The sequence below is a fragment of the Lutra lutra genome, chromosome 9 (assembly GCF_902655055.1).
Source record: "Lutra lutra chromosome 9, mLutLut1.2, whole genome shotgun sequence".
Taxonomy (NCBI): Eukaryota; Metazoa; Chordata; class Mammalia; order Carnivora; family Mustelidae; genus Lutra; species Lutra lutra.
The window spans coordinates 113,566,094-113,590,009 of record NC_062286.1 but is presented as its reverse complement, the minus strand read 5'-3'; the positions used below and the strand labels follow the sequence as shown (position 1 = coordinate 113,590,009).

The following is a 23,916-nucleotide window of genomic DNA, read 5'->3' as shown; positions in this document are numbered from 1 at the left end:
TCACAAACTCCCTCAAGGCCTCACCCCATTCCTTGAAGATTGTAAAGGAACAATTATTCCCATTTTGATGAGTGCTGAGAGAGTCTTCCCACTCTCCCAGTCAGCCTGACATTTCATAGGACTTCCTGGAGACAACAACTTCATTTTCTGTGTGTACCTCAGAGGCAGTATCTCTAATCAGATGTGTGGACTGGGGCGCCTGAGGACTCAAGAAATAGTGTGGAGAATGTACTTCTTCCAGATGTCCCCAAATCACTTGTAAGAGGATTCCTCCTCCAGAAGGGCTCTTGCTTTCCCTGCTTTGCTCTGGGCCACTCTACGACACTTTGGCATGTCCTGACACCACGGTCAGCAACTCAGTGCTTTATTGATGATTAGAACTGGGTCCCTGGAGGGTCCCTGTGGCACAGCCTCTCTGGGGGCTCTGTAGCTCTCTCTGATCTCCTGGAGGCTTGGTGTAGGGGTACAGGAGGAGACAGCTGTGTGCAGAGGGCCCCTGTGCCCAGGAGATGGGGGCTGAGGCTTGAACATCAGATACATTTTGCAGATTAATCCTTGTGCCAACTGGACGTACTGGGCAAGCTGCTGGCTCCACCTGCCTGCACACCAGGGTTATCCAGGGCAAGGAGGACCCCCTAAAATCCCCCTTATGAATGTTCCCTCCCCAACCTGCTCCTTTGTCTGCACTGTTGACTTCCTGTGGGGTCAACGGCCCTGGCATGTGGGAGCCCACAGTCGCCTGCTCAGAGACCCTCCCCTGCTACTGGAACCCCTGCCCAGCAGCCCAATGTTCAATTCTCCGACAAGGGGGTGAGCCTCTTTGCTGACCCCTGATTTGAGGGATGGCCCCCACCTCTGTGACAAGATAGCAAGGACTGTCCCTCAGTGTCCCCAGCTTTAGGGTGGTCAATGTGCTATAAAGTGGGCCCTTTTGGGGGTGTGCATTATATTCCCAGCACCTGCCTTAAACTGCCCTTCCTGTGCCTTGGGGGTATGCAATTCCTGAAAGTCTAGAACCTGTTGCAGACCCACAGTAGGAAATGTCTGCTCTTGGCTATCTTTTTACCTTATAAAATGGGATGAGAGGTCTAAAATTGTGGTGACCTTCCAAACAGATGACTTCCTCAGTACAGGATGGAAACTTCTGGTTCAAAATACTGGTCCATGTTGGCCCCAGCAACTGGCTCTTCCAGTTTTAGGACTTTCCTACTCCAGACACCCTGGGGTATCACCTAACCAGCTTTCCACTGGATCACAGTCACCAACCCCACTCTGATTGTATGTATGTGGTTGATGTTATCCAGCTGAAGACTGAATTACCTGCAATCTCTTGAGAATGCGGCAAGTGTTGGACATTTCACTCAAAACCAACAAGCATGGTTTAGGTAGGTGTTCTCTCACTCACCATGTATACTTGTCTACTTGGGCTTGTATATTTTTTCATGTTTTACCCATTTAACTGATGGCCACCTTCCTCACTGAGGCCCTCAGGGCATCACAGTTTCATCTGGGGAGACTGACAAAGCAAAAACTTATGCTTACGATTACTATTTGGTTCCCAAGACGAATCATGTAAATTTTAAAAGCCAACAAAACCCCTGAGTCCTTTGGTCATGCTGAAAGTCCCAGAGGATAGCAGCCATCAGTTAAAGAGATAGTTAAGTTGAAATTAGGTGAATGCAGACCCAATCTATCCTCTTGTGGGGCTTTAGAATTTGAAGGAGTTTGGGGGGGGGGGGGAAAGGGTGGTTCTTTATGGGTTTACAAGCTAAAGAGGGACTGTTTGCACAGTTTGGACAAAATAGAAGTACTCTTACCAATAAATATGTCTCAAAATGACAAATAAAACTCTCCCCATTTGATGGCTCCAGATCCCGGCAAGAAGTGATGGGCACAGGCACTATGTACAGAGTGTAAACAGTAAGGCCCTTGGGAGATAATGAGGAGCAGGGCCAGGTGATGGGGTATGAGTGGAGGAGCCTCTGTAGGGGGGAGTGGGTCCATGGGTAAATACAACAGGCTTGTAGGACAGTCATCCAATCTGCCACCAAGTTGATGGTGGCAGCAGGTCCACTGGATTCCGCCAGGCAGTAAGGAGAAATTGTGTCCATTGAGAAGCCCTGGTCCCACTGACTTTTTTCCTAGGGGAGGACTGGGGACAGCCAGGCAGGGCCTCTGCGCCCCTTCTGCCCCAGGAGGAGGGGCGGGACTGCCTTGCCACACTTGAGGCTGTCTGTCCAGGGTTCAGGGCATGGATGGGGCAGTGTTTCTCAAACGACTGGGAGCAAAGCCCCCCCCCCACCCCCACAGGAACCCGCAGCTCCTTCCTCCAAAAGGAGGAGCTCCAGGCACCCGTGTCTAGGAGGGGGCCACAACTTCTCACGTTTCCCCCGCCTCAGTTCCTCGGGGAGGCCCCAGAGCAGCCGCCCTGATCAGTGTCCCGTCCCTGATCCGGCCCGGGCCTCTTGAACAAAGCCAGCCTCCCTCACCGCCCCCCACTCCCGTTCCCCCACCCGCAGCCCCTTTTCTCCTCCCCCAGCACACTCCTCGGCTCGCTCAGGGTCCTTAAATATCAGTCTCCCGGAGGTTGCTGTAGTCCGCCAGTTCGTAGGCCTGGCAGGTGGCGCCCTCAGCCACGTCGTGGGGGACTCCCAGGGACACCGCCTCCACCTCCGCCCGCAGGGTGCTGGCGGCCTCTGCGCGCGCGCTCCCGGCGCGGATCTTGTGCGACAGGCTGGAGACCTTGGCACGCAGCTGAGTGGTCGGTCTCCGGAACGGCCCGAGCAGCCGCCACTCGAGGAAGGCGCAGGACGGCTTTCGACGACCGGCGACGGGAGCCTGCGCCTCCGGCGTGTCGGGGGAGCCGGGGGCCGAGGGCGCGGTGAGGGCCAGCGGGGCCCCAGGGGGCGCGGCGTCGCGGCCGGGAGCAAAGTCAGGGCGCGGGCCCGCGGTCGAGCCCCGCCAGTGGTGGCCATAGACGCGCCAGAGGGGACGGCGGCGCCGGCGACGCCGGCACTGGCAGCGCAGCAGGCGGAGAAAGGCGCGCTTGAACTCGCGGCTGGAGCAAGGGTAGATGAGCGGGTTTACGCAGCTGTTGAAATAGCCGAGCCAGAAGATGACCTTGAAGACGCCCTCCGACGGCTTCAGCTGCGGGAACAGGGAGCCTGGGGGGGGGGGGGGGGGACAGAGAGTCACACCTGTTAGACGGAGACTTGGGGAGAGGGAAGCCTAGGTAGCCCCTGGGCGCAAAGGCGTCGTGAACTCGAGTCTCTCAAGGTCTCTCTTCCCAAGGGGTCCCTGATATAATTCGAGGGGTCCATGAACTTGGATGAGGAAAAATCGTTTTTCATTTTACTCACTTCTACCCGATACTGTTCATTTCCCTCAAGACGAGTGTCGGCAACAAACCTGCGCAGGAGGAGACGGAGCCATATGCAATCACGGTTCTTGGAGCTCAAAACGGGTGCAAGATGGGCAGTTTTCTAGGATTCGACCTGCTATGAGCAGTTCCTGCCAGATATTTTCCTGTCACATTCAGTTGTTGCAGACGCTTTGAAACGCTGTCCACGCTGCTCACTATTTGCAAACGACAGACATCCGAACGCACCCCTAGATCCTTTTACTGCCCTAACCTAGAAGCAAGTGACTTACTAACTCACAGATTTCATTCACAAATATTTTGATGTGTTCGACCAAATCAGTTTTCTTTGCAATTTCTTGTATTTTAGTTTATACATTTGAAAGCATAACCCTGAGAAGGGCCCCCTGCCAAGCTTTGCCAGATGCGCAGGGCTGTCTGTGGCACTAAAAGGGTAAGCGCCTTTGAATTAAATGTTGACCAAGGCTTGCCCCACGTCAGGCACTGTGTTGGGCTCACATCAAGCATGGCCGCATTCCCTGAGCACCCATGTGCATAAACTATCAAGGAAATGAAGACAGGGTGATGGTAGTGCTCAGCAGGGAGGCCGGGGGGCTTCCAGGGTTCTCAAAAGATGGACAGGAGTGTGGTGAGATGAGGAGGGACAGAGGGAGACAGCAGAGGAGTGGACAGGTGGGCAAGAGGAGTACAAGTTGGGGGCCTGGGAATGTCCTGTGGGATACACCAAGAAAAACGTCATTTGGGACAGATGGTAAAGGGCCTGAAGTGCTGGGAATTTCCACATGTATTTGTGGGTAGTTGGGAGCCATGGATGTTTTCAAGCAGGTGAGAGACAAGAGCCTAGAATTAAGCCTCAGTAAACACAATGCCCATGGCTGTTGGAACAGAGGTCAGTGGGGCCATCCCAGGGGAAGTGGTCAGGGTGGGCTTCTGGGGGTAGCTTTGAGGGAGGTGCCAGGCAGGTAGGGGTGCATGCACTAGGACCTGAGCTCTGTCAGAAAGATCCTCCTCCCTGCCCACTTCTCCCCTGTCATCCCCATCACTGACCTGAGGGGTCATGTCTTCAAAAGGCACATGACAAAACGTAAGGGCATGCATGATGCAGAAAGCCAAAGCCACTCTCGTTCTCACATCCTCAGCAGCTGCGTGGGAGGGGATGGTGACAGAGACATCCCACCAGGGGCAAAAGTTGCAGGTGCCTGTGAGACTGAGTGGGCCAGGGCTAGGGGGCCTTGACAAATCTTGGGCCATGCTCTCTCCTCCCTTGGCCCCCAGAGAAATGAGAGCAAGTCCCCTATTGAGGGGGCAGAGGCACCACGACCCCCTCTCTGACCTGGGAGCACTTGCCCATCACCCACCTCCTACCATATAGAGAATTCTCAGTACCAAGACCCACGGTGGCGGTGGCAGTGGCAGAAGGAGAGTTGCCCAGCGTCACGAGGCACAGGCCATTGAGACCGCAGTCACGCAGCCCTGAGCAAGTCTCACGCTTTCTGCGAAATCCAGTAACAGTTCTCTGGAAGGGATGTCGTGAAGATTCACGCATTTCAGGGCGCAGAACTTCGCAGGCTCTTAATAAACACTAGTGTTGCTTTACTTCCCCTCTCCCTCTTGGGTGGCTTTTGAGGGAGGACAGCTCCGCCCCAGGGAAGAGACCAGTTCCTGGATCTGGAGAGTAGCCAGAAATGGAAGCCAAGACCTGGTGGGTTTGGGGGAGGTGGGGGCATCTGTCAGCATATGCTGAGGAGGCAACTTCCCCCTGGGAGTGGAGTTAGACAGTTGTCCCTGGCCCTGGGGGCCACCAGGGTTGACTTCAGCCCCCAGGAAGGTGGCCCTCTGAATAGCATCCCTCGGTGGCCGCAAAGTAAGACACAGTGCTGAAAATAACTCTGACTCAGGCCACGGTTCTTTTATATTTAGCCCAGGATGACAAATCAGCGGGCTATGCGTTCAGCTGCAAGCCCGGAGCCGGCCGAACAGCGCTGTTACCGGCGTGGTTTTTGCTCAGATTTGTGGGCGACATAGCATATTGTGAGGATGCCCTCACCCATAATAAACACTATTCTATTTTATGCTCAAGCAACCTGTGCAGAAGCTTGCTGCAGACCTGGGATCCACACTCAGCCTTCCTGCCCCCAGATTTTCCTCCTTGTCCTGCTGAGCTTCTTGCCTTACTTTGGGCTTTGGAAGCAGACCCCGAGACAAGGATTCAAGGGCAAGTTGCTCATTGTGAACAACTGGGGTGCAATGCCACTGGGAGCTCTGGGACACCAGGAAGTCCAGGAACCTCAGAGTGGTCCCACCAGCGGGGTGAGGGAGGCGGGGTGTCTACACCCTCAATTCATCAGGCATGGGTTGTGCTGCTCCCCGAGGTGTTCATTTCCCACGCTTCCTGCCCGCTGTGTGCGTGGATGATGAGAGTTTGGGTGGGTGGAGAAAGGCCCTGGGCAAAGATACGGGCAGGTGTTGGGATGGAAATTGGCTGATGTGGCCTGAAGGTCCAGGGGATGGCATGGAGGGGACACTGACAGCATCTGGTGTTCCATGTGCTCTCTGCCCACTGTGCGCAGACATCTTGTCCCGAAAATACAGATGCCTGTGCATGGGTTCTGGCTTCCACAAGGAACAGCACCTCTGTCCCCTTCATGAGGGGCAGTTTTGAGCCTCACAGTCACCTCTGCTCAGAGGGCCGCAGTCTGCCCTGCCATGTCTCCCTGCTGTCCTGCCCATCCGCCCAACACTCTCTCATCAGCTTGAACCTCTGGCCAAGACCTCTGGGGTCCGAGGGGGCTGCGAACCCATCCCTGCCCTTGGCATGCATAGATGAAATGGGGAGCTGCCCCGAGACCCCTGAGGATGGGCACTTGGCTCCTGGGCATTGTCCCTGCAATGCCACCCAGCCGTGGGGTCATCAGTGGACAAGCCCCTTTTCGGCCACTCCCAGCTTTCTGCTCCCCAACCCCTGTGACTTGTGGTTACTTAGGCCAACCTTGCCTATATGCCTTCTCCTCTCTCTCCAGCGGCCTGGCACCCACCTGTGCCAGCCCCTGACCCCAGCTACAGGAAAGCCCCAACAAGTAGTTGGGGGCTCTGAGACAAGGCCACTGTCCCTCAGTGCCTGGCAGCCCCCTTTCCTGCCCTGACCTGGCTCCCTCTCCCACAGCCTTCCCTGCTGGCAGAAAGCCCAGCCCCGCTAACTCAACTTGGCAACTGTCACTAGAAACAGAGGCCTGTGTGGGGCAGCCTCCCTCAGCCTCCCACCGCTCCTCTGGCTCCCGGCTTCACACCCTTGCTCTCCTTTCTCTTATGGCTCCTACTTCCCTCAGCAGTCTTTCGTCTTCCTGTGCATCAGATGAATGGCTGCACTGACTTCTCGCCGCCCTCTGACCACAGTGGCCTCCCCAGGCTTGCCTGGGTGCTTTTGCTCCTGCTCTTCCCTGATTGTACTGCCTCCTTCCACCTATTAGTGCCAGCTCCAGCGACACCACCACCTGGAAGCCCTCTGCACACCACCCTTCCCAACCCCACAGTTAGGGGTACTTTCCCTATAGCACATCTTCTCACGTCTAAGTGCCAAGAACATAGCAGGCGACCATCAGTTTCCTGTCTACTTTATCTTTAAAAGAAAAAATGTTTATTTATTTAAGTAATCTGTATACCCAATGTAGGGCTTGAACTCATGATGCTGAGAACAAGAGTCAAATGCTCCTCCCAGATAAGCCAGTCAGGCACCGCATGCCTATCTCATCTCTAAATGGTAAGCTCTCCACATGTACTTGGCCCATCATTGGCGCTTCATACATTCCAACCCCTCTCTCTGTCACACCCGGCATCCCATCCATCACCAACTCCTATTGGTCCTGGAATGCCCCTCCCCTTTATGCCACCCCCTGGTCTGATTATAGGATTATAAAAATAATCCTTTTATTATTTTTATTTTTATTTTTAAAGATTTACTCCTCTATCTTGGAGAGAGAAAGAGAGCATGAGCGAGGGGAGAGGGGGCAGAGGGAGAGAATCTCCAAGCAGCCGAGCTTGGAGCTGATGTGGGGCAATCCCACCACCCATGAGACCATGACCTGAGCCAAACCAAGAGTCAGATGCCCAACCAACTAAGCCACCCAGGCGCCCCTGGGGTGGGGGGGGCTTTTAAAAGATAAACCTGAGCATTTCCTTTCTTCACTTAAAACCTGTTTTCCACTGCGACTGCAGCTTCTCGTCCTCTCTTTCTTATCTGCACTTGGACCTTCTGCCCGCCCTTGGATTTCTCCTATCATCCCTGCTTAGCTGAGTCTCCTAGTCACTCACCCTCCCCACCCCCACCCCTTGTACCTTTCTCAACCCTCCCATGTCCACCTCCTTCTGGATTTGGGCTGTACGTATTCACCCAGACTTGAACTCTGGAGTGATTTACCCACTCCCTGAATATGTTAGGGTTCCCGAACTCAGCTCTGTCTGGGGCTTCCCGGGACCTTGCTCCTCACCCTCAGCCTGCTTCCATCAAGTCCAGCACCATCTCCTTGAGCATTTACTCCACCGGAAGAAGCCTCTTCTGGAACCGCCGATCACTTCCCATTTCACGCAGGAAACAGCAGTCAAGGAAGTTGCACACTTGCTCAAGCTTCCCTCACCTCGCCTCCTTAGTAAGAAGGAGGTCTCTCCTGCCCGGGGTCAGCATGCCTCCTTGTGTGGTGGTACGCTCCATCCATTGGTCCCCTTCAAGAGGATGCCCCTGTCCCATCTGCACCCTCTCTGCTGGGTCTCGGGCTACAACCTCATCCTCGCTTTCTTTTCTGCCCACACCTGCCTACTTCCCTTCCCCACCTGCTTTTCGCTGCTCTGCTGTAGAGCCCTGCTCCTCCTGTCCTGCGAACACAGATCTCATCCCCCCCGGACTCCTCTCATCTCACCCAGTGCCATCTCATCTCCTAGGGTGCCACACTCTTGGATTTTCTACTCCGTAGCCATGCCCTCTGCTGCTGCTTCTGCACGTCCCCACTGCTAAATGTAAGAGTGCCCTTCTCAGAAGAGTCTGGAATCTCTTCCCTTCACATTCTCCTGGTGATTTCATCCCAGCTCATGGGTTTAAATACCGACTTCAGATGATAATGCCCCTAAGTTCTATCTCCAGCCCAGACTGTTCTCCTGAATTCCAGACTCAGGTCTAACTGCCTCCCAGACCTCTCCACTTGGGTGTCTACTGCCATGTCACACTTATCCTGACCTCATGAAGCTTACATTTCACTGGGCAAGGCTGGCAAGACATGGGATAAACAAGGAAAATGCAAACATATCAGATAATTAAATAAGCTAAGGAGAAGTAAAGCAGGGGAAGAAGATAGGAGGTGTGTATTTGTATGTCTGTGGGGGGTGGGATAGATTTTGGATAAGGTGGCCAGGAAAGCAGGACATCCTGCTGAGGATGTCACATTTGAGTGAAGGGCTGAATAGAGCATGTGGACATATGGGGAGAAAAACCTTTTTAGGCAGTGAGAATAGCCAGTGCAAAGGCCCTGCAGTGGCCCTGGAATGTTTGTAGAACAATGATGAGGGTAGTAGTTACAGAAAGGAGTCACCGAGGGCAGAGAGGAAGGACACAAGGTCAGAACTCAATAGCTACCCTCCTCCCTGTGCTTATACCCTGCTTTTTATCCTCAACCCAGCAGCTAGAGCGATTCTTTAAAAATATAAATGGATGGGGCGCCTGGGTGGCTCAGTGGGTAAAAGCCTCTGCCTTTGGCTCAGGTCGTGATCCCAGAGTCCTGGGATCGAACCCCACATCGGGCTCTCTGCTCAGCAGGGAGCCTGCTTCTTCCTCTCTCTCTGCCTGCCTCTCTGCCCACTTGTGATAGAGATGTTGCTCTACAGACAGAGGTCTGTAAAATAAATGCATAAAATCTTAAAAAAAAATGGATCAAGTCACTCCTTAGGTTCCAAAACCCTCTAAGAGCTACCCTTCCCCCTCCCGGTAAAAGCCTACAACCTACACAGCTCGACATGTGGCCCCCCAACCCCTCTGGCCATCCTCTCTTCCTAACCCCCCGACTCTATTCCAGCCATCCTGCCCTCCATTTTACTTCTTGGATATGCCAGACACACTCCCACCACAGGGCCTTTGCACTTGCTTTTCCTAATCATCTTCTTTGCCCAGATATCCACATAGCTCGTGCGCTCACCTTTGCAGTGAGGTCTCCCTGGCTTCCCACGTAAAACTGAGTTGCCCTCCCCAAACCCAGCACTTCCCATCCCCCTCAACTGGCTCTCCGTGGCACCTACGCGCCTCCTCCCGTACTGTTTGAGTTTTCATTTTGTCCAGCATCTCTGTCTGCAGCCAAGTCCCCAGGGCAGCACTTGTGCCTGTTTTGCTTGGCACTACGCTCCCATGGCCCTGAAGCCCTCCTGAGCACACTGAACACACAGTAGGTGCTGGACACTTGCCGAGTTTGCTCAGTGAGTCCCTCTTCTTTACTCTCCGTGTCCAACTGGCCATCGTGCCAGGTGCCTTCGATTTTCTCTCTAGCAGGGTCCTTCCCTTCACCTCATTCCCGAGGCTTTTGCTTAGTCTGGCATCTCATTTTGTTTGCATGGCTGCGATGAACCCCGAGGGTCCTGTGGCCTCTCCACTCCACACACAGCTGCTGGAGGCTTTTTCTAAAATTGGTTTCTCTCCTTAAACCTCTGAAAACTGCAAGTGGCTTCCAGCGGGTCTGAGGACTAACCCCAAGCTTTCTTGTGTTGCAGTCAAGGCTTTTTAGAACCCAGTGCTGTCTACGCTCCCCTCCAGATTTGGCCACAAGCTGAGGGATGAAGCTGCGAGCAGGTCCTCCCACAGGGGGCTGGGCTTCTTCTGCCTTTCTGCTTGGCCCCAACTGTTTCATCCTTCCCAGCCCTCGAGCCTTGGGGCTGGCGTCCTCCCCATCAAGCCTGGGTTACCTGCTCTTTTATGCAAGCCCGCATTTTAATAAAATTTGTTACTGCTCTATCTACCCTCCTAGATGATCAGTTTCTTGAAGGCAGCAATGAGACTGATGGCTGTTTTTATCCCAGCCTCTAACACAGATGCCTGACCCAGAGGTGCCTGACCCTCAGCGGGGGCTGAGGGATCACTTCTAGGCACCTGTGAGGAGTAGTAAGAACACAGGTGGGAGATGAGCACAGACCCAACTCCTGCTTGCTTCTCTCTTCTTGGCCTTGCTCTCATGCGAGTGTCCCATCAGTCTTGCTCCCATCTGCTTTCCCCCATTTCCCATATTGGGGCACCTCGGTCAGGAGTCTAACCTAATGTTGAGTGGGGCTGGGTAGCCATTAGCCACAAAAGGAAGGGCCTCTCTCCTATGTCAACAGGTAGGCTCATTCTGTGGCATGCTGGCTGTGGGGGGTGGGATATGCCAGACACACTGGCATGTTTGCAGAACAATGATAAGGGTAGTGGTTACAGAAAGGAGTCACCAAGGGCAGAGAGGAAGGACACAAGGTCAGAACTCAATAGCTACCCTCCTCCCTGTGCTTATACCCTGCTTTTTATCCTCAACCCAGCAGCTAGAGCGATTCTTTAAAAATATAAATGGATGGGGCGCCTGGGTGGCTCAGGATATCCTGAGTGGGATGGGATATCCAAGCCAGGCCCACACATTGTTGGGGAAACTGAGGCAGCCCGTGAGATTTTGCGTTTGCAGCCTTGATGATTACCAAGTCAGTCTCCACGCCTAAGGACCAGAGATGCCCAGGTCTAGGAGATGGAGATGCTACTGAGATGCTGGTTAGGCTAGAGGCGGCCGAGCTAGCCGAGCCTCGCTGGGGAATGACAGTTGTGAAGCCATGGGGCGGGCTGTGTGATTAACAGCTTTCTTTTGGCACCACCAGAAGGGAACTTGTTCTTGGCAGAAAGTCAGAATTCACAGCCAGGCTTGCTCATAACTTGCAGCCGACCGTGAAATATCAGGCTGCACCCCAGCCTGCCCCTTTCCCACCCATTCCATCACTGGGGACTTTTCTATTCACAGGCAGCCTTTCTCTCTGGCCAGAGAGATAGAGTGTAGTTAGAAATACCACATTCTCCTGGATAGTCAGGTGTCTTCTCACCAGTAGGGCTGGGAGAGAAGGAATTCCCCGCCCCATGCTGCCTTTCTCTCTCCCCCTTCTCTCAACTGCTTGCTCAGTGGCTCTGACTCTGAAGCTCAGTAGTTCCTCTGCCAGGAGAGCCTGGGACGTCTGCTGCCTGCAAACCTCTTTGCTATACTGTAAAGGGTCAAATAAACCTCTCTAATCAAGCACACTTGAGCTGAGACCTAGAGACCCCGAGGGGGGACTGAGCCACACATCAACGTGAGGAAAGAGAATGCCAGACAGTGGAAGGGCATGTGCAAAGGCCCTGAAGCAACAGGGAACCTGAGATGTTGGAGGACAACCAAGAAGTTGAGATCACTGGAACAGAGAAGGGGAAGGGGAGAGTGGTAGGAGATAAGGCCATTTTGAAGTGGGCACAATCATGGAAGGCTGTCAGGAAGAGGTGACCGCGCTAGGGGCCTGGTCTCTGATGGATTGTTGAGAACATGAAGGGGTGATGTGAGGGCACCATGGGGCCAGCTGTGTCAAGCCAATTCTCTTGAATTCCTTGCAGTGCCAGTTTTCCATGGTGAGAGGTAATCGGCGGATACTCTGGCTCAAGATGGACTGGGAATAGATCAGAAATCCTGTGCCCCCGTGTTTGCCTTAGGACCCATGAACTCTGTGGGGCTGGCAGAAAACTATTTGTCTGGCCCTGGATGCCCTTCTGCAGTTGGGGGGATGTGGGCGGAGGGGCGGCTCCTAGGTACATCCCGTCAGTGGTGTATTTTTTTTTTTTTTTTACAAAAAAATAATATGTACTAGCTCTGTCTGCTAATTCAGGGGCCAACTCAGTCTCACTGAGCAGCTGAGAGCTCAGACGGTGATCTTTAAATGATCATTTGCCACTAAAAGGGACCGAGGCTCTTTGAAGAAATGGCTGCTTCCAGGTTCTGGGGGAAGAGAAGTACGAGCAGAGCCCGAGACGTCTTATCAGGTACCTGAGCCGCTGACCACTCGTAACAGCACAAAAGGGAAGAGTTCTTGGCCCAAACACTGAAGCTTACTCTGATTGAGCCGGTTCACAGGAAGTACACCGACCAGAGGGACACACTGAATGGCCCCATGGGGACACAGACTCCAGACCGTGGGTACCTGTTTGGGACACATGATCTGGTTTCTTCACTAAGTAAATTGCAAGGAAAAGGTGGGAGGAGGGGAATCTTACCAATTAAAGAGACCAAGTGGGCAAATCAACCACATGCAACACGCGCACCTTTCTCAGATCCTGAGTCAAACAAATGATACATTTATGAGGCGACTGGCAACATCTGAACACTAGGAAGACCATAATTGCCCTTAAACAACTATTTCTATGTGTTATAATGGGTTGTGGTTATTTTTTCAAAAAAACTTGTGTTCTAGAAATATATATTGAAGAATTTACAGATGAACTAATAAGGCTTCTGGATGTTCTTCAAAATAACCCTCAAAACCAAACCAAAACAAAACAGAATAATCCTCAGTGCTGGGATGGTGGGTGGAGGTTGGGATGCACCAAAGCTGGGCTTGGGTTGACATTGTGGAAGCTGGGTCCTTGGAATCAGAGAGAACAATGGCAGGGACTGGGGGGAGGGGGGCTAGGGAGCTGCTAATCCATCATCATAAATGAAGTTTCACTTAAGATGAATACATTCTAGAGCTCTACTGTGCAACACTGTGTCTACAGTTAACATAGTGCATTGTACACGTCAAAACTTGCTAAAAGTGTAGATCTCATGTTAAGTGTTCCTATCCAAATAAAAGAAAACCAAAAAGAAAGAGGGGTACTGTGCTTTACCACTCAGACCCTTGGCATGGGGGGATGTGAAGAGGCTATGGGATCCACCACTTCCGCCTTCTACATATGTTTACTGAGCACCTACTACGTGCCAGGTGCCACAAAGGCACAGTTAGGAGATGTGATGCCAGCCCTTTTTTCAGGCTTTCGGGCCAGGGGATATTTAATGGCACTGCTGAGGACCTGCCACCAAGCATCCCTTACCAGTCCCCCTGTGACTGTAAACCCCTGCGCGACCTCAGGGAACATTTGCAGAGGAGTCCTTTGGCATTTGGCCAACGCTCGGATGCACATGAGGAATCGACCCCCTCTAGCCGGCTGCCCACGTGTGTTTGCCAGTCTGGACATCGACTCCTCAGCGTGGCTCGAGCCTGTCTTCTGCCTCCTCCCGCCTTCTCTTTTTCTAATTCAGGCATCAGATAATGACAGTCAAGTTATAAAGTTTTAAGAGTATAGCTTGATGACTTACATATGCACATGCTAATGTAGTCCCTGCCCAGACCAAGATCTAGAACATTCTCAACCCTTCGGAAGGTTTCTTTGCTCCCTCTTCCAGCCAATACGTATACCCACCAACCTGACTTTAATCATCAACTAGTTTTGCTGGTTTCTGAACTTCGTATACACAGAATCGTGTAGATTGTGTTCTTTTAATTTCAGATCTGGCTCAGTTGGTCCAGCATAGTGTCCCTGAAATCCATCCACATTGTGTTATTTTTCCTAGCTGTATAGTAGTTCAGCAAATTTAACAACACAGCACAATTTATTTACTCCACCTGTTGATGGGACTCCTCTTGCCATGGACTCTCCACTTCATGCCTCCCAGGCCACAGGCCCCCCTACTTTTCTACGTCCGTATATGTATAGTTTCCTCTGTCCTGTGCTTTGTGATATGTGTAAGAATACTAGCAATTACAATGTCCTGTGATCAAAGCATGTACAGAATATTTGGGGAGCAGGAAGGAGCCCCTAATTAAATCCAGGGGTGGGCAGGGTGGCGATATCACAGGGCCGAGCCTGACCGGCTGGGAAGGAGGCCCAAGTATGGCTCACAGATGGCTAGATGTGGGGTCTGGGACAGCAGCTGGGCTGTCCCAGGACTTCTGACATCAGCCTCTAGACAGCTTGCCCACCTTGAGGCGTGTTTGGCAGGGCGCCATGGGTTGTGAGCCTCTGAGGCTACTTTGCACGAGTGAGCACATTCGGAGGCCAATCAGGCTCAGTGACCTGCCCAATGGAAGGGAGCTTGGAGTGCAGCCCAGGAATAATGGGGGGGGGGGCTGTCATGTCTGTGTGTGTGTGTGTTCCAGGGGACAGGTCCACCTCTGGGGATGGCTAAGGGGGCATCTGAGCCTGATGCAGTGAAGTGTCACTGCCATGACAGCCGCAAGAGAAGATGCATCTGGAGGTGCCTGGGAGAGGAAGGGAGCTCTTGTGCAGATGGGCACTTGCTGGGGCAAGGTTTCTCCCCAGTTTCTCTGTTCCCCTCTTGCTTGCAGGGATTTCTGCCCCCAAAGGCTGGCCCAGACCTCTGGGGGTGAGAGGCCTACCGCATGAAGTGTCCTAGGGCAGAGGCTTTCATCAGGGGCCCTTCCCACCCACCGCACCCCTACCAAACCCCCTTTCCCCAGGGAAGTCTTCAGGCCAGAACTGCTGCCCCTCTCCATATGTGCATTCTGTAAGTTTCGGTTCCTCTAGATGTCAGAAGGGATTTTACATGACATCCTGTGATTTTCTAAGGCACCCAGTTCCACGTTAGCTTGCTGAGGTGAGAGCAGGGGTTGCTTGCCTGTCTTGGGAAGGGCTGCCAAGAGCCCCTCCTCCAAAGGCCCCAAGGATTGGTGACCCTATATTCTGTCATTCAGCCTGGAACACCTTTGAGGGTGAAAGGGGAGCATTGCTAGTAATCATACCACTCGGCAGGCATAACCGGGCTGTCCTGGGCACACCAGGGGGAGTGGGCACGCTGATGGAATGAATGGCTCAGGCAGGTGGGGACCCCCTCATGAGGGCAAGTGACGCGTCTTGCATCCACACACAGCTCCCTGGGTGCCCTGGAAGGAGCCAAGACCTTCCTTCCTGGCCTTGTTGACTGGCGTCTCAGGGTCAGACAGGTGACAGACTGAGGCTATGGCTCGTGCTTCTATTTGGTTTTGAGTGTGGACAAGGGGGGAGGGGCACCCTGGGTCTGTTGGACAGCCCCTGGGTTGTGGCCTTACTAGGTGCCTTCATTTCCATGGGCTAGAGCCCTGGCTGGTACACACTGCTCTTTCTCAAGCCCTCCACCTCTGGTGCTCATCACACCTGGCCTGGGAACAAGGGTCCAGGAGAAGGGAGATGCCACTCTTTCTGGTGGCCCCCTTCTCGACCTCTTTCTGGTTCCTTCAAAGTGGGTGCTCCCCAAAGCTCTACCCCTAGCCCTGCTCTTCTCTTTGTCTCTCCATCCTCTTTCTGTCCCCATGCTCCTGCTTCGGCAACCACCCCCTTCTTGGTCTCCTTTATCTAAGGACTCAACCTCCTCCACCCTGACCATATCTTGGCACACCCATACCAGCATATGCCAACCCCTTGGATTCCACATTCCTCCCCAGAGTTGATGCTCTGAATTGTCCCTGCTCCTTCAAAGGAACTTCCCTTCTCCCAGGCCTGGGCCCAGTGCTGGGGGGGTCTCAGGACCTCCTGGTTGGTTCTCCTTTCTGCACAGCCTTTAAGCCACTGCCACCCCACTGCAGGCCCTGCCCTCCCAGCCACACCATGGCAGAGGCAAGATCGGAATATTCTGTCTCCCTGCTTGGCCTCTGTCCTGGTTGCTCACTGTTGCCAGAGTCCACTCAATTCGGCGCCACCCGCGGCCCTGGGCTCTGCTCTGGGGCTTGGGAGGCTGGGCACAAACCGGACTGGTAGGAAGGAAGAGACAAGGACACGCCAGGGGGCCCCATGCCAAGTGTGAGGAGCAGCAGAGATGGAGGGATTGAAAAAGAGCCAAAGACCATGGAAATTTAGGGATGACTTCCTGGAAGAGGAGCACATGCTCTAACCTCAAAACACCCCCCCCCAAACAACAACAACAAAACCCCAAACCAAAAAACCCAAAAACAAAAAACAAAAACAATAGGAGCCCTTTGCAGTGTTGACTGGAACAGTGAAAACTATGAAAAATCAAATGCTCAGCACAAGACTGCGTAACACCCCATGGAATATTCTCGAATGGAATACTGTACTGCTGCTACAGTGAACCAGCCCAGGTAAATCTCGGAGAGGTAATGTTGCATGAGAAAGGCAAACTGAAGAACGGTGTGCACGGCATACTGCCAATTCTACACACCCTAAAGGCAGACGAGACAATACTATACATTACTATGGATACAGATATTTGCAGTAAGAGTATAAAGAGATGAATGGGGTGACAGACTCCAGGTTTACCTCTGGGGAGGGAGGGAGCAGAGGAGGAAGGGACCGCAGGAGGGAACTTACTTTTGTCTGTGTTCTATTTCTTTGAAAAGAGAAACAGAGAAAGGGATCTGAGGCAAATATGGGAACATGTGAACAGCTGTTCTGTATGGGTGATTATGGGTACAGGGACCCTCGGCCTAGCATTTTCTCGTTATCTGTGCATCATTCTGTAACTGGAAATTTTAAAAGAAGTTAAAAGAACATAATGGGAGGTGGCCTTCTGTACACAGCTTGATCATTCCCTATGGGGGGGGCAGTGTGAAGTGGGGGGCGGGGGGGAATGAGGGCACCCAGGGTAGGGTATGGGTGGGCATGGATAAGGCAGGGGTTGGTTGGTGGGAGAAAGGAGCCTGAGTGGGGAGCTTTGTGGGGAGGGTACTAAATCTGGGGCAGGTTTCTAAAGGAGGGGGGGCACACTGACTTTCTCCTGCCTGCCTACTTGGCCCCCAAGTGTGTTGCTTAGTGTCCATGCCTCCCTACACCCTCACAGCAGCCTCTGGCTGGCTGATTTTCAAGTCAGTGATGTACTCAGAGTGACTACTACAAAAGCATTAGCTCGCAGGGTGCTCGTGACAAGCAATGGTTAGATTTACATACAGCAGCTTCCTGAATTCTCATGGCGGGTCCTCAGGTGGGCACTGCTACCATCACCACGACCTTGATTTTCTAGACGAGGACGCAGAGGCACAGAGAGGCTCGGGAACTTGCCCAAAATTCCAGAGCCAGTCGGAGCAAAGCTAGAATTTGAACCCAGGCTGTCTGGTGCCAGAGCCCGTGGTCCTTGTTGTGCCACATTGTTCCTCCTATGCCAGGCGCTGTGCCGGCACTGTGGATTTAATAATGACCCCAGGCCCTGCCCTTGAAGAGCTTTGGGGCCAGTGCAGGGGCGGGACACCAAACAAGCAGCACGCAGGAGACAGTAAAGAAAGAGAAACTTGAACCCCAAGGGAGAGAGACCAGAGAAGGACACACGGAGGCTGAGGCATCAGGGAAGACCTCTCTGAAGAGGGGACATTTAAACGGAGACCTAAAGTTAGCCAGGAGGGGTTGTGGAGGGCAGGTGAGATGGAGGGACGAGCAAGTGCAGGAGCAGGAGCCCCATATAGGTAAGGAACCGGAATAGGGTCAGAGGAGCCAAAGCATTCAACAAACAAGGGGCAGGGAAGCAAAGCCATGAGGCCGTCACCCGGGGCCCTGCTTCCAGGAGGGGAAGCATATGTTCGGGTTTGCCCCCACTGTCCCAGTTTGTGCCTGGGATCCCAGCATAAATATTCATAACGTCTCGTTTTGGTTTGGACAATAATAAATTTGAAGGTCACCCTCTCACAGGCCATGGTGGAGTCTGGATTTTGTTCCCAGGGCAGCTGGAAAGCATGGAGGGGTTTTAACGGACAGTAACATTCTAATTTATAATATACATTCACCATGGCCGCTGTGTGGAGAGGGCCTGCAGGGGAGTAGGAGGGAAGCCGTTGTCCCCTTCCTGACTCCGCTGCACAGTGTGGAAGGAGCGAGGCCTGGGAAAGACAGGGGAGGCCCAGCTTGAGCCGGCTGAGGTTGCAGCCATGGGCAAAATGACTCAGGGCAAATACGTCCCCAGAGACGATGCTCCCCTTCTCCTCCCTATGCTGACCTGGCCCCGAGGTTTCCAGGAGGGACCTTCAGGGGGTGGGACGAAGCCCCTGAGAATAGCCGCCTACCTCCCAGGACTGCAGGGAAGCTGCTGAGAGAAACAGGAAAGTTCTCAAGAGAGCTAAAGGACTCAGTCAATGTCAGAAGCAATGATGAACGATATTAACTTTGCATTTGATAATTTGTCCCTATCCCTTTCCTTCTGATCCCACACAGCCCCCTCCCCACCTACAAGAAGAGATTTCAGAAGTGAGAGCCCAGTGCATTCACAGACACCAGGAAGCGAGGGTCTCCCGGCCTTCTGAAACTGAATGAGTTCCTGGAGAAAGCAGGTGGCTTCGAGTCCCTGCTGATGTACGGGCTTGGGACACCTGCATGCACTCTGCCCCCACCACTGGGTGCTGGCATTTGTGTCTGTGAATGTGTGTGTGTGTGTGTGTGTGTGTGTGTGTGTGTGTGTGTGTGTTGGGTGGGGTATTTAGAGGAACATGTACACTGCTGACCACATCCTATGGAGCAGACTTCCGCACAGATGCCACAGATCTCTTATATTTAGGGGTTTGGGAGTGTGAAAAAAAAACCCTGGGCTTGTCATGGACATCGAGAGGTTAAGGACAGAAGTTCAAAGCTTGCAAAACGAATCCTGCAAGCACGAGGGGCCTCTCTTTTGTCGACCACAAAGCGCACCTGCCTAAGACACCAGGGAGGTTGCTAAGTCAACCTTGTGTGCCCAGGTGGAGAGTCACCTTCCGCCTGGGAAGGCCTTCCCAGTCTGGGTGCCGGGAAGGCAAAGCCGCAGGCTCAAGGAGCAAAGGAAGGGGCTGGTGGGAGACGGGTCACTCACCAAGCGGTAGGACGAAGAAGAAGGGGAACCAGCAGAGCACGAAGACGCCCACGACGATGGCCAGCGTCTTGGCCGCCTTCTTCTCGCGGGAGAACTTGAGCAGGCGCACCGACAGGGAGCTGCGGAAGGTGTGGCCCTTGGCGCTGCGTGGGCCGTGCGTCCCGTCGGCGGCGCCGGTGCTGGCTCCGCGACAATGGATGCGCAGCACCACCTCGGAGGCCTTGCCGCGCTCTCGCTTGACGCCCGCCTCGAGGCTGCGCGTGGTGCTCCGCGCTACCACGTACACGCGGCAGTACATGACCACGATGACGGCCATGGGCAGGTAGAAGGAGCACACAGAGGAGAAGACGGCGTAGCCTGCCTCCTCCGTGATGCCGCAGAAGCGCTCGTCAGGGGGCACGGGCTCCTTCCAGCCCAGCAGGGGCCCCACGGACACCACGAGGGCCACGGCCCAGAGCAGGGCCAGGATGGCGGCCGCCTTGCGCTCGGTCATGATCGCGGGGTATTTGAGCGAGTGGCGCACGCCCACATAGCGGTCCACCGAGATGGTGCAGAGGCTGAGGATGGAGGCGGTGCAGCACAGCACGTCCACGGCGGCCCACACGTCGCAGAAGGCCCGGCCGAAGGCCCAGAAGCCGAGGACCTCCATGGTGGCCGAAAAGGGCAGCACCGTGGCGCTCAGCAGCAGGTCGGCCACGGCCAGGTTCACGATAAAATAGTTGGTGACTGTCTGCAAGTGGCGGTTGCAAGCCACCGAGAGGATGACCAGCAGGTTGCCCGCCACAGCCGTGAGGATGAAGGCGGCCAGGAAGACGCCCACGCCCACGCCCTGCGCGCTCACCACCAGCCCCCCGACGGCCGCTGTGCCGTTCACTTCGCCGCCCGCGCCCGCGCCCCCCGGCTCCCCGGCGGAGCTCTGGTTGTCCTCGCCGCCGCCCGCTCCCACCACGCCGCCGCCGCCGCCGGCCGCGGCTCCCGGCACGCCGCCCACCGCCGGGCCCTCCGAGGCGGCGGCGCCGCCCGCGCCGCCCCCGCCGCCGCCCGCGCTGGAGCCCCCCGCGCTGCTGTCAGGGCGGGGTCCCTCGAAACTGACGCTCAGGAGGTCGCGGAAAGTCATCTCAGCGCGCGGCCGTCGGGGGCCGGGCCCGGGCGCAGGACAGGCGGCTGGCCAGGAGAGGGGCCCCGGGCATAGCCGTGGGGCTCCGGCTGCAGCCCGGCGCGCGGGTCCCGTCGGGGTCCTGCCGGAGTTCCTGTAGCGCCCAGCGCCGCTGTCCGCGAGCGGAGCGGGGCCGGCCGGGGCTGCGGCCGGGGCTCCCGAGGCTGGCGGCGGAGTCGGACCGGAGAGCCGGGGCTGGAGATGCGCGCTGCTCTCTGAGCGTGCCCAGGCGAGCGGGCAGAGCGGCGGCTCAGGGGCCGGGCAGTGCAGGCAAAGCCACTGCGGCGCTCTCGACCGGGCGCGGGGGGCGGGACGGAGGAGGGGCAGCGCAGGGAAGGAGGAGGGGGCGGCCGGCGCCGAGGGAGGGGGCGCCCCACGCTCTGGGAGAAGGGGCAGCGCGAGTCGGGCGATCAGCAATTCCGGAGTCCGGAGGGGTCGCGGCGCTGGCGCCCGCTCCCACCCCGCGGCAGCCACCCCTGCCCTGCCGCGGGTACCCACGACCGCCCTCTCTTCTCGCCGTCAGCAACTCGCCCCTTCCCGCGCCCCTCGCGGGCCTCTTTCCTTTCCCCTCCGCCGCATCCCCCTTCCTCCCGCCCTTTTCCCCAGCCTCTCGGTCACTCGCTGGTGCCCTTGGGCGCGCGGAGCGGAGACGGCGCGATTCTCGGGTCCCGGGGCTCCCGGGCTCCCGGCTCCGGCCGCCAGAGAGCAGCAAGCACCCGGGATCTGCGGACTGCGGACCGGAGCGCGCAGTACGGCGGCGATCGCCTCCTGGGACTGCCTGGGGGGATCTGCCGCACCTCCTTACTCCTCTCTGGCCACAGGCCAGGCGAGGGTCTCAAACACCTCTGTCCAGTGCGGTGGAGTGGCGAGAGCCCGGGGAGGGATCAGGTGCCGCTTCTGGTCTGTGATGGGAAAAGGAACAAGAATCCATTTGGTTATGGCTCTCTGACCCTGCCCACCACCCACTGGTTTACGTCTACCAACTTCGGCATTGTTACTTGACTCCGTATCAGATATCGGAATAAAACTTCCTTGTTACACAAATAAGTGGCCTTCTGGGGAAGGAGGAAGTGCTGGAGGGTGGGAAAGGGCGCTTGGCCTGATGGTTACAGAGTGGGATGTTGGCAGAATGTCTGGCTCCACATCTGGGCTATGTACCCTAGGAGCTCTTTGACTTCTTCATGTCTCAGCTCTTCATTTGTAAAAGGAGGATAAGAATAGATAAGAGTAGTGTCTATTTAACGATGTGAACATTAAATTAGTACATTGTTAAGACCGGAGAGCAGTGACTGGGTTTGTTGGCTGCGTGGGACTTGGCAGGCCAGGATTTGGACAGGGAGGACAGAGGGCAGGGGGTGTGTGGAGCTGGTTTGAATGGGGGACACAGGTGGAGGGTTGGCTTTGAGGAGCCTCTTGTTAACTAGCGGGACTGGGTAGGAAGAGACAGAAAGAGATCACTCATTTGACTGCCGTAAAATTACTCACCAGGGCGCCATGCTGGGCATGTTGGGTAGCAGGGGGAAGGGAATTGCAGGGAAGATAATAGAACCATGTAGGTGCTAGATGAGGAACGCTTGAGTTGTGCCAGGGAGGTGAGGGTCCATTTGGAGAGCTGTCTGGGAAGAGGTGGAGAGAGAACTCAGAGCCTGTGGCACCCACTGGCCATGGATGACCGAGGCAGGAGGTTGGAGAGGCCTAGGTGGAAATGTTCTTTGGAGAAAAAGCAGAAAAAGGGGCAAATGTTGAGAGATGGGTAACATCTGTCTTATACTGGCCTCCCCAGCCCGGAAGCTAAAGCTCTTAGAGTCCAAGCTTAGAAACAGCTCTTCCGGGGCGCCTGGGTGGCTCAGTGGGTTAAGCCTCTGCCTTCGGCTCAGGTCATGATCCCAGGTCCTGGGTTTGAGCCCCGCATCGGGCTTTCTGCTCGGCGGGAAGCCTGCTTTCTCCTCTCTCTCTGCCTGCCTCTCTGCCTACTTGTGATTTCTCTCTGTCAAATAAATAAATAAAATCTTAAAAAAAAAAAAAAAAGAAACAGCTCTTCCAAGACCCTCAGTTTCCCCATTCCATCTTCCATCTTTTACTTGGGTCTTTGAGAATTGACTACAGGAGAGTAGGCATGAACAGCAGGGGAGCCCTGGTGACCCTGCTGGTCTTTAGGTTCTTTGCTATCCAGTGGCAAGTCTTGATTTAAGATGGATCCCTAGCACCTGTGTTTCTCTCCCCTCCTTTATGAGACCCCTTTAGAGCGAGCATAGAGAAAAAGGAGTTCATCCCCCAATAGAGAAGTTAACTCCTAGGCTGATAAATCTGGACTTCAGCTCCCTTGAGAAGTCATGAGGGGTTGGAGGAGATCTGGAACATCCTCCCCTCTCCTGAAGACGGTGCAGGAGGTTGTCACTTGCTGAGACAGAATGCTGAATGGGACAGAATGCGGACAGAGAAGGCGTTCCTGATGGGTATCCTGTTTGGGGAGGACCAGCAGCCCTCAGTTCCCTCCCACCCCACCAACATTTATTTGTCCGTTCAACACAAATTTAACAATAGCTATATGCTTGTAACAGTTCCGGGCACTGGAACCACATATATGATGTTGAATAAAGCAAAGTCCCTCCTGGAGCTCACATCCAAATGGCAGAAAGGGTCTCTAAGCATTAGGAAGAGAGCTAGAACTTGCTAATGACTATTAAAGCAATCTAAGCCTTCCTGATACCCCTAATTGTATCATTTAGTCCAGTTACTTCCTGTGGTCAAGGCTTGGGGCTACCATCTCTCATCCGCAAGACAGCAGAGCTTGGTGTTTAGGAATGGTGCCTCTCAGTGATCCTGGGTCAGGGAGTATGTGGGGGAAAGGATGTCATTTGTAAGGAGATACTTGGTAATCTTTCCTCCCAGCCTGATCAACTGGGGCTGCTGGGGACTTGAAGCAAGCCAGTTATGATTTGACAATTTATGCTAATTTTTGCTTAAAGTTAATGGAGTTGGAGGCTAGTGATTTTATCTCCCATCACAGTGGAGATGGTAGAGGTTGGGGATGGGCGCCAATAGAACAATATCCCACTCAGAGACTGGCGAACAGCTCTGCAGACCCTTGGAATGGCTGTTAGCTTTGCAGCTGTGTTTGCTTCTGCTCCTAAGAGAGAGACTTTTGTTTCTTTTTATGTTCTTTGGGAGCGGAAATAAGCTGGGAAGCAGGATATTGGACAAAATCGGAAGACACACTAGCGTGGAAAACTCCCGAGTGGGGCAGAGATTAGTTGTGGTAGGTGAAAAGCTGTAATAAGCAATGCCAGCGGCTTAGCGCAATGAAACTTTAAATCTCTTCTACTCAACATCCAGCGTGGATGTCCCTGGTTGGCAGAGCTCATGGACAGATCGTGAGGCAACTCAGGGATCCCTGCTCCTTCCAATGCGTGGCTCTCCTTTTTCCTCAGAGCCTGGGAATTCTCCAGGATCCTGGAGACGTCTTCTAAATTGTCAACATCCCGCTGCCCAGTGAACAGAGGGAGTGTGGGGGATTATGTGGACATTTGAGGAGCCACACCCAACACCTCTGTCCTAGTCCACAT

General features: G+C 54.5%; 1 protein-coding gene across 1 annotated transcript; it reads right to left on the bottom strand.

Annotated features, from left to right (window-relative positions):
- Positions 1 to 2,495: 2,495 nt before the first annotated feature.
- On the bottom strand, positions 2,496 to 21,207 carry ADRA1D (adrenoceptor alpha 1D). Its single transcript, XM_047746744.1, has 2 exons — positions 19,195 to 21,207; positions 2,496 to 3,164 (listed from the first exon to the last, which is right to left on the bottom strand). Exons 1-2 carry the CDS (start codon positions 20,309 to 20,311, stop codon positions 2,566 to 2,568), a joined length of 1,716 nt encoding a protein of 571 aa, XP_047602700.1. The 5' UTR covers positions 20,312 to 21,207; the 3' UTR covers positions 2,496 to 2,565.
- Between the last annotated feature and the right edge of the window lie 2,709 nt (positions 21,208 to 23,916).